This window comes from Esox lucius, chromosome 13, assembly GCF_011004845.1.
Source record: "Esox lucius isolate fEsoLuc1 chromosome 13, fEsoLuc1.pri, whole genome shotgun sequence".
Taxonomy (NCBI): domain Eukaryota; kingdom Metazoa; phylum Chordata; class Actinopteri; order Esociformes; family Esocidae; genus Esox; species Esox lucius.
The window spans coordinates 33,312,134-33,326,838 of NC_047581.1; the positions used below are offsets into that span (position 1 = coordinate 33,312,134).

The 14,705-nt window shown below is 42.6% G+C and overlaps 1 protein-coding gene across 1 annotated transcript; it reads left to right on the top strand.

The window, feature by feature from the left end:
• Positions 1 to 1,284: 1,284 nt before the first annotated feature.
• On the top strand, positions 1,285 to 9,258 carry arrdc3a (arrestin domain containing 3a). The gene is made up of 7 exons (XM_010877101.4): positions 1,285 to 1,780; positions 4,043 to 4,124; positions 4,306 to 4,453; positions 5,099 to 5,201; positions 5,329 to 5,585; positions 6,103 to 6,405; positions 6,527 to 9,258. The coding sequence occupies exons 1-7, from the start codon at positions 1,501 to 1,503 to the stop codon at positions 6,593 to 6,595; spliced, it is 1,242 nt and encodes a 413-aa protein (XP_010875403.1). The 5' UTR covers positions 1,285 to 1,500; the 3' UTR covers positions 6,596 to 9,258.
• The last annotated feature ends 5,447 nt before the right edge of the window (positions 9,259 to 14,705 follow it).

The window sequence follows — 14,705 nt, forward strand, 5'->3', positions numbered from 1 at the left end:
AGAACCTTGGCAAGACATCCTTACCTGACTCAGGAAGCAGCACAGGTACTCGTCCAGGCACTTGTTCTCACATCTGGATTTATGCAACTCACTCTTGGTGGGGGCCCAACTCACCTGTTCAAAGAGTACTAAAAAGAGTTCCACTGCCACCACCGCTGTCTGTTGTCTTTTGTTAAGTTTTGATGTTTATGTTTTTCCTTTGAATGCAGTGCTGGCCCTAATATTCTGGGGGCCCTAAGCAAAATTTGATTTGGGGGGCCCGCTCTTCCCTAGTGGTCCACAGTAAAATGACTAATTACTAATAGTGTAAACGTGACAGTCACTAATCGAGATGAGGCGCTAACTGCTCTTGCATCTAAGCACAAACCAAGCGCCTTGCCCTTAAGTCATAAAATCTCATGATATTACCACCGTTGTTTGCAAATAGCAAGTGTGAATGCTCATGGGGGATGTTGCAGTTGAGCAGCTTGTTGATGTGGGCTGGTCTGGGTAGTGCCTGGTCTGAATTTATGTCCCAGACCGCCCCTGGTGGTATGAGGTGGTGTAGGGCAGGCTACCTGCAACAGGTGGAATGTATGTGAGTTTGCTTGCTTCCATTAAAAGCAATACCCGAGATAGCCACTAGATGGCACCCCGTGCCTCAAAGTCTGCAATGCGCCAGGGCATCATTGTTTGACTCAAACCAAAAACCTCTTTGTGTAGGCTATGCTGTTATTTCGTAGTTATTGTTTTTCTGGATTTTATGTGATTCAATGGATATATTTTGAACGCTGTTGTGCCCCCTAAGCGACAGGTTTTAGACCTTCTCATCCATGTCGTTTTGGACAGGTGTGTTTAGACCTAATAGGTCATTAAGACATTGTGTTGTCCTTTGGCCTGGCCGTTGTATGTGATTTATGTATGAGCTTCATATATAAATACAGTAGGTCTGACATTTATAAACACTGCATCTGAAGTTCCATAGGTATGTATAAGCCTATGTGAAGGAGTCGCCCGATTGGGTTTAGGGTAGGATGGCCACCAGCATAATATAGGATAGGTCTGTAATGCGCGGTTGGTAAATCAAACTATTCATATAAGATTAAACTCGAATTATTCAACTGAATTCAGGCATGCTCTTGCAATACTATCAGCTGTTTAACCAAACTTGTCAATTGGCTGCCTGCCAACACTGCTCTCCCTTGTTCCATTAGGCGGAAGGAGGGGGCAGCTGAAGTTAGGCGCATGCGCGATAGGTTGTTTTTCACAGAATCGTTGCTTAAAGTGAGCTGAGCGACGAAAGTTCCTTGTCTTTGACCAGAGACCAACGCGCAGACGGCGGACGATGACAGCATCCACTGCTGTTATTAAGCCTAAACTCAATGAATTGTTGTCAAAGAAAGCACTGATCATGCCAGCTGCTTTTGCAGGGCAAAAATAGTGATCAGTGTTAGAATACTGCATTTTTCTTATGAGATTATTTTTCATAGACTTTTATTTGTAGCTACATATTTTTCAACCATGGTGCTAGGAAAGGTAAAGAGCTTCATCATAAGCTACGACTGTCACAATGAAAGCAATGTCCCCGTTTTTGCAAGCGGGGACTCCGTCTCAGGGAGGGTCATCATCGAAGTCACCGGAGAAATTCGGGTGAAATCTCTTCAAATTTACGCAAAAGGATTTGCAAAAGTTCGTTGGACTGAATCGCGAAATGCGGGATCCAACACTGCCTACACGCAAAATTACACAGAAGAAGTGGAATATCTAAACCACACAGACATCCTAATTGGACATGAAAGAGGTAAGATAAGATCTACACTTTACTTGTAGATAACGAAATCAGTTTTATTTCTGATATTATCGATGTGGTCGTAGTGGGTCTTAAGGTTCCTGAGAGGATGCTGTTGTGTTGTCTTGCATATACGTTACTGACTGGCTAATAACTAAATGAAAAGAATATAGGCTATAACGGAAAAGGTTACGATATGCGAACCAACTACAATGTGTTTTTATATATTTGTTTCGTTTATTACATGACCATGGGTAGCCCACGTCCTTGTCTGAGTTCATGTTCTCATTGAGACACTACACTACAGAAGACTATTCTTCAATTAAAAGATTTAAGATATGTTAAATGTAATCGCTCTGCCACTTTATTAATCATATAGGCGTATTCGATCATAGGTTAAAGACGATTCAATTTGTGTTAGCTATCAACTTTGTCTGGGCTGCATGACAGTCGTCTCTATCCTTCCATCACGTTAGTCTAAATAACAATTATGAATGACAATGTTTTCTAAAACACGGCATACGAAGGTATATTGCAGACTCCGTAAACATACAGATTTTTCTAAATGTAGTTGTTAGCGAACGATAATTTCAGATTCAAGCGAGTAGCTTTTCTTAAGTTTCGAACCATTGTTCAAAGCGGTTCAATCCTGTTCAGAAACTGGATGTGTGGGGTGGTGAAGGGACTGGGATTCTCATCGTTGATTGGTTGAGGTGCTGATGTGTTTTCCAATGACCTAATGCATTTGCAGAAAGTGACAGAAAAGCGTGCAACTTTGTATTCTTACCTTTCAGCACAATGTGAATTAGTGGCATCACCCCCCCGGAAAAATACAGCATTAGTTCAATTTATAATATTGCGTTAATGTATTGGTCCCTATTTTATGGTTAGTGCACCTGTATTATTGAAGGTTGCTGTATACAATATTCTGACATCAAATCAATGATGTCCAAGTCCTGCACTTGAAGGGACAACACTATCTAATTTACGGGTATTACACGTATGCTTGGAAGTTTTAACGTTCCTGTTACACATCACTGAAATAGGGTTGTTAACCTGTTGCTAATCATTCAGCAAAATTTATAGAAAGGTCAACCTGAGAATTGAACTTCTTGAATGTGGAGTTGAAATGCATGTCACAAAGCATTTTATTAGGCTACATCACGTTCCTTGTTATTGGCTGTAAATATGCATGATTCAATTTCAAGACGTTAACGTCTGTTATCTCTCTTGATGGGGAAAATAATGTATTTGATCTGTCTCTGTATTGGGAATGATGTATGTATGTTGCTAATGTTTTTTTATATTAATTGTTGAAGATGGTTTGATTTTTTTTTTTTTTTTAATAATGTATGCTGTTTGTGGGTATCAGTGGCTCTTAATAAAGGTTTAATTAATACAATTGCTTCGTTGTTTGCCCTCTTATTAGCGGTGTTTGTTCCTCTTTTCTGTCTGTTACAGTCTTTCTCACGGGTAATAGAGTGGGTTAAATTACATATCGTTGTTCCATGCTGCAGTACACGCGTCAGGTCTTGAGGGGGCTGTCCCTGATAGCCAGCAAGTTGGGTTGAGTCAGTGACTCAGTGCCGCACAGCGAATACGTAATGAGAGAGCCGGCTTGGGGAAGCTGCTCACTCCGGTTTAGGCCGGTCTTCTCCTGCTCGAGTCTGCTTTTGAGTGACAGATCGGCAGTTGTTTACCACGGCTCCGCCGCTGCAAAGGCTTGAAGGGAGTGCTGAGCTGGCAGAAACAGCGCTCCAGTTATCGCGTTGCTTTCTTATGACACACACCAGAAAACGTATCGATATTTATTTCTTACAGATCATATCGTTCGTAATTAACACCAACCTCGTCCTTTCCCCAACTACGAAACGAGAATTGCATAATTTACGAAATAATTTGTTTCATTTAAAATTCCGATGGAGTCACATTTCTGTGTAATTATAAAAACAATAGCCTCTGTAATGTTCGTTTTGCCTACTGACAGTGTCGTTAAAGGGTTCTGGTTCAATACTATAAAGCCGTGTCTCTATACAGTGTTTAATTAAATGCTGTTTCCAGCAGCGATCATAATTTTACAATTCATTTTTCTTATACGGCGCTCCAGATTCCACTAATAACAATTCAGAAGTTATACTGTGCTCTATGTTGGGGGGTTATTGTTTGGTAAAAATCCATTATAGCTGTTGCAATTCGTTAATAGGTGACATTCTAACAGCATACGTCCCAGGTATAGTATACATGTGTTGGAATATTGTGCCTCTGTGTTTTCAGATGATGACAATTGCGAAGAAGGCCTCACCACTATCCATTCAGGAAGACACGAGTATGCATTCAGTCTTGAGCTTCCACAGACGTGAGTGTCTCCATTTGACCTATTGAAATACAGATTAAGAAAAACTATTTCCATTTAATACCCCTATGTCTATCCATAGTTAAATATTGTGCTAGAGGCTGGCTTTATGTTCCTCCAGAATGACCTCTTTGTGTGTGTCTGTGTGTCCCCGTCTTTCTCTGGGCCCTCTTTTACTTTGCAGACCTTTGGCTACCTCGTTTGAAGGGAAACACGGCAGTGTGCGTTACTGGGTAAAGGCTGAGCTACACAGGCCATGGCTTCTGCCCATGAAGACCAAGAAAGAGTTCACGGTCTTCGAACACATCGACATCAACACTCCCTTGCTCCTGGTGAGATTACTGATCCTCCCATACAATATGTATATTCCGTGTCATAGCTGGTGGGCACTTCCTAGTTGCCTCTGATCTTTTCAGGTTCCTAAGTATGACTTATTTTCAAGGGGAAGTGTTGCCTGGGTTACAGAAAGAATTAGCCAATACCAGCACTTATGGCCTTTACCTGGAATTTGTTGTAATCTGTTTACGGCGATGGCTGTCTGTGTCATTGTGGTTGCAGAAGTGCTGTAGTTTTGTTTGACTAACTGACCCCTGAAGTCATGTGACAGGTTAGGCCATACATAAGAGATTATTTCCTTATCAGAGAGACGGGTGGAATACTGAAGACTTATAATTCAGGACTTAAAGAGGACTCAATGATTGTGGGAAAGGACAGTGGAGGACAACATTCTTTGATATGTTCCACGTAAGCCTGTGACCGCTACTTGATCAATAACACTGGGAAGATCAATAAAAAAACAGGCTTCCCTCGTGTTTCTGAACAACGTGCCTGGGGTGCTGTCGTGAGTGCTGTCAGGTTAGCTGAGGGGTGACGTTTCCGCTGGGGACCAGAGAACCCTGGGGGATGATTGGGGAGAGGAAAAAAGACGATTGATTCTCAAGCACTTACATTGCACTGTTTCTCCATGTCCCTTCCAGTCGCCCCTGGCAGGCACGAAAGAGAAGACTTTATGCTGCTGGTTCTGCACCTCAGGCCCAATCTCCTTAAGTGCCAAAATAGAACGGAAGGGATATACCCCAGGTAGGTACATCCAGACTCTGTCACTCTAATTGATTAGTGATTTGTCACTCCTGTATATTAATGGCTGCCCGACTGCTGTTTTGTGTTTGGAGAAATCTCAATTAAATCCTCTATAATATCTTCGCAGGAGAGTCAATTCAGATCTTTGCAGAGATCGAGAACTGCTCCTCGCGCATGGTCGTGCCAAAGGCAGCCATTTACCAAACCCAGACCTTCTACGCCAAAGGGAAAATGAAGGAGGTCAAACAGTTGGTTGCCAACCTCCGAGGGGAGTCGCTGTCCTCGGGCAAGACTGAGACATGGAGTGGCAAAATGCTGAAGATCCCTCCCGTCTCTCCTTCTATCTTGGATTGCAGCATAATCCGAGTGGAGTATTCTCTCATGGTGAGTGTCGCTACATCCCTCTCAGTCTCAAGCATGTGGCCAAAAAAAAAACCTCTCAACCAATTTTTACATGATGAGGTGAATCCATACATCAGTATGTAGTACAATCTGATGTGAAATAAGAAGTTACTATTACATATGCGTCCCTATAATGCATGTTGGTACTGGGCTTACTTTTGTAGGCTTCTTATCTTCCTAGGAAGTGCTCAATGTTTCCCACTGTGTGACTTAGGGAGCTTTGGCCAAGACATTGTCCTTGTACCAGGTGTTTTTCTCCACACGTAGTTAAGAGGATCAGTCTCTAGAATAAGTCTTTACACGGTAACACCTGTCTCAGAGGTGGTTATGACCTCTATACCCTTTCCACAGACTGCTTCAGGCTTTTCCTTGCATTAGAAAGAATGTCCCGTGACCGACCCGTATACGGAATGATTGTAGCAACGTGGTACCCACATGGGTGTGGTTTCCGGCGAAGGTGGTCCCGTGTTTCTAACCCCTCCGTGGCGCTGCTCTCCAGGTGTACGTGGACATCCCCGGGGCCATGAACCTGTCTCTGAACCTGCCGCTGGTCATCGGCACCATCCCGCTGCACACCTTCGGCAGCCGCACCTCCAGTGTCAGCAGCCAGTGTAGCATGACCATGAGTTGGCTGGGCATGGCCCTGCCGGAGCGCCCCGAAGCACCGCCCAGCTACGCGGAGATCGTGACCGAGGAGCAGAGGCAGCGCCTGGAGGTGACGACGGCCAGGGATGAGTTGGAGGGACCACTGTTTGCCTATATCCAGGAGTTCCGATTCCAGCCGCCCCCACTCTACTCCGAGGTACGTGTGGTAAAACGACGAGACACCGTTTGCCTGAGCACAATGCTTTTACGCACTGCGGCCGGTCGACCTCCAGGAGGTCCTGTTCCAGTATTTACCGTGTTTCCTCTTCTTCCCCCAGGTTGATCCTAATCCTGATCAAGCCAGCCGGACAGAGGAACAGAGATCTGACACCTGTCCATCGCGCTGAAGGAAACTCTGAACCCGCCCAGAGATGTTTTGGGCGTTTCAAATCGGCGCTGTTTTTGTTTATTTCTCCCCCCCCCCATCCGGCGACAGCTTTTGCACTCCGCCGTCGAAGTCGAGAGAAAACAAACAACCCAACAAGGGCAAGTGCCCCCGGTGAACGTAGCCCTGTCCACTCCTAGAGAGAGGCCTGGGAAGTCAGCACGGGAAATGCTTCTTGGCAGCCTGCCTGCCTTGCCGAGGGACGGCTGTACGAACACACCCCTGACCTGTGAGAACAGAAAACCCCCGTAACAAAGACGCCCCTGGTGGAGAGAGTGAAAACTCGCCAGGGCCTCGTCTGCCTACAGCTCTTAACCACCTGCTTTCTTCTGCAATTCCGGCACATGTGGACACGGCTCTCCCATGGAGCAGAACGAATCATGTCGAGACCCGAGCAGATAAAAAGAAAACGGGAAGAGAACACAACATGACCACCACTGTATGATGAGCTCAGCAGCAGTAAACGACTGAGTGAAGTCTGGCCTCCTCCAATAGATCTGGAGCTGGCTTTATATCCAGGCCTCCTTTGGTCTCATTTGGGATTTTTGCACGTTATTCTTTGCTTGAGTTGTGTGGCTCTGTTTAAAGAAGAAAAAAAACAGTTACACTTTCTTTTTTCTTTTTAAGTGTAGTAATATGATGGACTAATGAGACTGCAGGCTTATCTCCTAGACTCCTTGTCCACACAACTTTGAACAACGCAGAGAACTTAGAGACTGAAAAGGACAAACAATGCACTGACCTTGTTTTAGCTTTTGTTAATGTAATTATTTTTCTAATTACATTTCCTTGTTGTGTAGACTGGACCTGAAAGAAGCCGCACTCTCTTTTTCCTTAGTTTGGATTTAAGTGTCGCTTACTTTTTCCTGGTTCTCTTTGATATGTTAAGTCTTTTGATTTAGTTCCATACATAGAATGCCTTCAAGCCAATCATTGTTTGCTTTGTGTTTATGTTGCGCTTCGTTCTGGAGAAGGGGAGCCGCAGGCCAGTGTCTGTAAGAGTGACACATTCAAATTCCCACATTGAATGTCTGCAGTTCCTCAACTCCCAGTACAGAGCAACACAAGCTTACATACTGCCTAAAAAAGCACTGTCTCAGGTGATCTTCTCACTTGCCAAACGGTTGAAAAAAAAAAGTAAAAAAAAAAAAAAAGTAATGTTTTGTTTTAATTGCACTGTTTGATATAGTAAAAGGAGGATTTATTTTCTTAAAAAAAAGGATATTACCAAAACAAGAGAGAAGACAAATACACAGAGCAGCAAGGCAGCTTTTGAAAACGAACGACATTCCCTTTTTGTCCTTGCTGAAGTTGCCGACTTCATTCACCAACTGCTTTATTTTCCAGACCAGTGAAGCCTGAAATGTTAGAATCATACATGAAAAAAAGAGACTACATGGTATGATCTGCTTCTAAGAATAGGGTCGATGGAAAACCTGCCTTGAATTGTTGGAAGTTGCTAAAGCTCCAATCAAACTGGCCAGAACAAGTAGTGTTTGGTTGAAATGAGCAATACATTGGTTTTAAAACTCATTCAACACCTATACCAGCAAGAGCGGAGATTTTGCATCTTGAACATGAGTCACTTTTTGACCATAAAAAATAAAATGGGAGGAAAAAATAGCATTAATGGTGTAGGTCTGGAAAAAGTCTGGTAATCACATTTTGTGATGTAGTCAAGCAATGTTGTTGGACATTAATGTATAATTTAATCTTCTACGATTTTTAAATCTTTTTTTTTTTTCTGGAAAGTTTACGGATCCAATTAGTTGATACATTAGTGTGTGTGTTTGTACTCTTAAGATCTGTCTAGCAACTATAAGAATGCTCCTTGCAGGGACCGACAAACTACAATTTAAAGTGATCTTATCTCAGTGGCCTTGACACAGAACTAACCTAATTACCGAGTGTCCAAATCATTTACAACCTTGCTCTTTCTGCTCCATTTCGTTTGTATGTCTGTATGTATCATTGGTCCATTAATGCTTTTCAAAGGGACAAAAAGGGAAGAAAGAAAAAAAAGTTATTTAAAGTGTAAAAAGAAAGAGTTGCCGATCCCTGTTACAAGCCTATTTGACTGTGCGTTTAGTAAAGACTGGGCTAGTTTATGTACTTGGGCATTGATAGTTTCTTATCCAGTCAGAAAACCCTGTTTAGTTAAGTTCATCTCTCAGCTTCAGGAAACAGCTGTGGATCAGCAACCCCCTCTCCCCGACTGAGAACGAATTAACTGAGTTGAGTAGACTGAGAGATCCCTCTTCTCACTAACATTTTTGTTTGTTTGTTTTTTTTATCTTGGGGAATCTGTATCAAGCTAAAAGAGAAATGAAATAAGCTTATTTGTTTCAGGTTGGTCGAATCTACAGTCCATTGTTTGGGCCCTAGTGTACTCCTGTGTTAAGCTAAATTCCTGACTTACTGAAGTGAGGGATCAAAATGTTAAAAATGGGAGAGTTGATCGAAAGATGTTTTAGAATTTAAGTGCAATATTACTCATTTGAATTTGTATTATTCACTATTTGTATGTCTAGTTTCTCTTTACAGTTTTGATCATGATCATCCTATAGATTTTATCAATGATCTGGTTCTTTTGAGTTTAATAAACTTTTGTTCAAATATATGTAACATTTGCATTGTCTTCTTGTCCATGTGCATCAGTTGGTGGAGGTTAACGGTTCAATAAAAATTGTGCCCTCAAAACTAACTTGTTCTGTATAAGAGTGTCTGCTCAAATGTAAACATCAGGCATCAATTGTAGTTCGCCTCACTCGACTAACCCTTGTCTGAATAAAGTTCATTGGCTCAGCATCAAGGGAAGTACAGCAGTGGTTCATTTGAACAGAAACACTGGTTACTGCACACGCATGGCCTGGGCTCCAGAAAGCCGTGCCACAGCACGCCTGCTGGCTGTTTCTAAAACTTGCACTTCACTTCTTATAATACACAGCATAAGGATAACCATCTGAACAGTACATATTGAGCGTGGAGGAGCACGCATCATCAATTTCGATGCCAGTTGCATCCGCTTAGGGCTACAATTGGCCGGAGAGAGTGGAGGTGGTTTTGTAAAAAAAAAAAATCACTGAGTTAAGTAAAGTATATATATTAAAACATTTCCAAAGTTAATTGGAAATACTAATACTTGCAGAATGCTTTATTCAGATGTACGTGGTTTAATTTTTGTTTAACAATTGTGGATATACTGTTTAACTTGAAACCAATATTTTTTGTAATTGTTCTCACTGGAGAAGAGTTTATCAATGCGTGTGATCCATCCCTATTTGGTCTGTATTGCTGAAGTGTTACACATTGCACGATTGATATGTGAGGACAATTGCTGTCAATGCCAACACCAGGACTACATTTCAATAACCATTTAATGGTGCTCTGCAGAGTTTTACTCTGGAGTTCAATCCAAGGTGCTATAAAGCGGTAAGGGACAACTGGCAACACGACCTCTCCTGAATGTTCCCTTGACCCAAGCATTTTCAATATAAAGCTCTACGTTATAATGGGCCTTGGGTTAAGTCCTAATTTAAATGTAGTTGTGCCACTGACATGTAGTGGGCTATATTTCTCAATCTAGAGAGACCATCGCTGCGGTTTATCTGGCATCTTTTGAGGGGTCGAGGGTCAGATGCTACCGAGGTACTGGAAGCCAGGGATACCAGAGACGCTGAATGTACTTACTGATTGACGTTGCCTTGTGACGGGGCTCCAGGGGTCATGGACCCTGTGAAGGTCAAAGTTCATAGGTAACTTATGTTGGACTGGTACAGTATGACAGAGGTTGCTGAGACCCATCTCTAGGAACAACCGCTGACACCCAGCACAGCTACAGCAGTGCAGAAACACAGAACATTCAACAGGATTTACTGAATCACAGTGAATGTCGTGAAAACATTTGACCATGTTGATCAGAACAAACTGGATTTTGTCTTGCATAATTCCTTCTAATCAGGCACTGATAATAAGTGCTCAGCAATCAAACAATTAGTAAAACAGATGGCTGTTTCTATTGCTGTTTGAACTTTACTCCAACTGACTTTTTAATTAACAAAATCAAGAAAGAGAAGTCGATCCAGATAATTTCTAACAGTTGCTTAGATTTATTCATTAGTATTTCAAATAGGATGCTGTGTTTTGAAAGGCCTGAGGTGGTTGGCATGGATGAGAACTACACAGTCTATGTGTAATGTGCCAACATCTGTGACGTAACAAACCCATCACTGTAATACCAAAAATCTATTTCATTACGTCAGCAACGTTTTGTGTAGACAATCATTCTAGGGTCATTCAGTGTAATGAAAAATGCACTAGCCTCAGACGAGGCTTTTGCTTTCACTCAGTCCTCCGTCGGTAACTGAAAATGTAGCATGCTGTACAAACCAAGATTCATAAAAACCTATATCTGTTCTGAGGTTCAGATTTAAAAACATGTTCTGCACTTTGGAATACACATGAACCATATTCGTGAAAAAAAGTGCCAGGTAATCGTTCCACACACATCTTACCTGAATTGTGTCTCTGTTCCATTCCGATATGATGACTCAGCGGCCAGCTCAGCGTTGACCTAGCTCTTTTGTTTCCCTTTGTTCCTCACCCCCGGGCCATGCCCCCTGGCCCTGCCCCCTAGCCTGGCCTTGTGGGTCTAGCTCTTTGTGTCAGGCTGACCCTTTGTGACCCAGATAAAGGAGGGTGGGTTTATTTGAGGGGATCGTCGTGCTGACTACCTAGTGCTGATGCTAAACAGGACTCAGCTTTTTCTTCTCACCGACTAATCCCGGGTACCCCAAACCCATGCTACGTGGCGGCCTGTGACCGGGCATCTCCAGGACAACCGTGGGAGGGGCCTAACTGCATCATCATCACTGTTACATAACCAGTCTGCTACTGTAGATACATGTTCCTACACAGAGCCCAGGTGAAGGACCGCTGGCACCAGCTGTGGCTCTACAGGTTTTAATGGAGGAAACTACAGGACTTGTGGATGGAGAGTTTGGCCAATAGAGAGTTTGAGGTGATTCAAATTGCAATCGAGGCAATAATATCCAATGAGGCTTTCCTGAATCAATATCTGTCTACCAAAACATTTGTCTGAGAAACATTAACAAACATTTAGATACAGAACTTTACGAATTACAGTTTTTCTAAACAAACAGATTTCTATATGTTGTACATGCATAATCTATAAGAATCAATATGTCGTATGTGCATAATCTATAAGAATCAATATCACACCAAGTTCACCATGAAATTACGTTTGAAAGCTTGAGATCATCCAGTGTTCAATATGACTGGGGTACATGTCTCTGTGTCTTTCCTGGAAAACTGAGAGATTTCTTGAACGCAACAGGATGTTTGTTCCCTCCAACCATGAATTGGTTAAAAGGAATTATGTTTGAGAAGGAAATGTCAACACTATTGTTTAAAGTTTGTCACAGTTGAACCCTAACAATACTTTGGCCTGGGTGGATTTTTGTTGCAATGCTATGTTATTTTTATATTTATGTTGTTTCCTAGTCAATTGAAGTCCTCATTGGGACCCCTTACCCTAAGCCTCATGGGGACTATATAGAAATCAGAAATGGAGTCAAGACCACAACCCTGGAAACCCAGACCAAGTCCCAGTGGGTCAAGACCATTACAATCAATCAAATGTATTTATAAAGCCCTTTTTACAACAACAGTTTTACAAAAACAACCAGCCTTAAACCCCAAGGAGCAACAACAGTAGTGTTGAATTTCAGGACCAAGACCACTTTGAACACAAAAAAACAAGACCAAGACTGTCCAATGTTTCCCAAACATAAAACAAAGAGAAAATACATTATCTTTTTTGTAGGCCAAAGCATAACATTGTTTTATAGAAGTAAACATACGTTACTAGATTAAATTACTTCACTGATTATAACAGAAATTATTAGGTTGAAATTAGTTTACATGGACTGAAATAAGACAAAAAAGCTATGTGAACGACACATCCATACGTTATAGCTTATTTTCACACTGCTGTGCTTAGCTAGCTAGCGAACACCTTAGCTAACTGGCTAGGTAGTTAATTACTGGCTAACATTAACTTTGCTCAGTCAGGTTTGTTCTGGATACCCTTAGTATTGAAATCAATGGCTGTGGGTACTTGTCAAAACTGGAAACTGAATTTTCATATACTGTAAAGTTTCAGGCCACAATTAAAAGTTTTGTGTCCATCACATCACAATGTTAAAGTTGGCCAAATGAGCTAGTGTAACTACCACGCCTTTAGCTTGGTAATATATATGAATATAATATTACAGCAGTCTGTACAGTAATGAGTTCTGTCAGAAGTATAACTGAACAAATCATGACCACTTAAGATAATGAGGTGCGTATTAGCTAGCTATGATTTACCTGCAGACATCAAAGGTTGCAGACGGCTGCAGACCAGTTTGGTGCCAGTTCACATGCAGTTCAACAACGCATGGTAGAAAAGGCGTGAATACAGTACTACAGGTGCGCAAAGGGACTAGCTAGCCTGTATGAAACATCGGTCTTGTTATACAGAGGTGACCAAGACCGCAACACTGGAGATCGAGATACAGACCAAGACCCAAACCCTGGAGACCAAGACCCAAACCCTGGAGACTAAGACCACGTCTATGTGGTCTCGAGACAGAGACCGCAAGACCGAGGCTCCATCTCTGATAGAAATAGATTATATTGCCTTCGTCTTATACACTTGGAGCAAATGATCTTGTTGATTACATTATGATGCACTGATCATAGTTAAGACAAGTAACTCCAGTGAGATCCAGCTTAGAAGACCGCGTGCAGTCTGAGCTAATTACAAAGGAGACTAGCGGTTAAATTAAATTTTAGCAAGCATGTTCTTTTCCATGTCCTGAACTTTCACTCTCCTTTAAAACTAGTTGGCTACTCATATCTGACATTATGTTTCTGCTCTGTGTTATTGTTAGACATCAAGGCCGTAATGTTCCCGACCCATCTTAAAGGGATGTGTGTCCTCTGCTCTTCATCGGCATCAACAACATAGAGGGAACTGGCTCATTCCAGTTTCAAGGCTTTTTACTCCAACACCCTCTCCAAAGACACGACCTGTGTTGTTACTGCAACAGACGTCACATCTGACAGGTCCTCAGGGAGGGATTACCAACGACTTTGCCAAGGACAAACTGTTTACCTTCACAAGTGGACCAGCACAGCACAGGAGGAAGGGCAGAAGCCCACTGCACAGTACCATGTGCATGCCAGTGAGGCGCAGACAAAGACCAGAATCCGAGTCACCGTCAGTCGCTGAATACACTCGCAAGTACTGAGAATTTCAGCCGATGACATCTAACAGTGAGAGTGAAACGGGTCCAAACACACTGAATCTCTACGACTCCGTAGTCCTCCGCTGTCTCGGTCGCCGCGGCAAAGCGTGAGAAAAACACATTAGGGAAGAGGTAGACAGCTGCAGAGACCCTTGTGTGGGTGTCCGTTTTGTCCGCACTTGGTCTATGTATGCCATGGGGCAACCGGATACCCCCAGCAACAGCCTGGACCACGCCGCACTGCCAGGGCTTCTTACTCGGCAGTCTGGACTGACATTGTCAGCATTCCTTCACGGACACTGGGGCTGTCGGCGACCCTGCCACAGAGCCGCAAGTTCAAGTTCTCAATAACACAATGAGCAGGCATAATATTAGTGTTATGAAAACAAACAAAACAAACTCCAGGAACACGTGCAGTCCTGGTAATACAGATTACACTGAAGGACCGCTTGGATGGACGTAGCATACTGTCGATTAATATCTAGTTTCATTTATGGACTTGCAAATCAGTTGATGTGCCTACGTTCCATTTGGAAATGAAGTTTGTGGTGATGATGATTTGGACTAAGCATTATTTCTTGTTGCCTTTTCACCTCAGTGGAAAAGCTGCCATGGTGTTGATGGCATAACACTCGCAATGACGATTTAATGTTTGTCCACTAGAAATCAAGCCTTATTTTGAAGGCCCACAGACAACCACAACCGATACATTGACAACCACACACATTGTTAAAGCATTAATGCCGTTTTCACATCTGT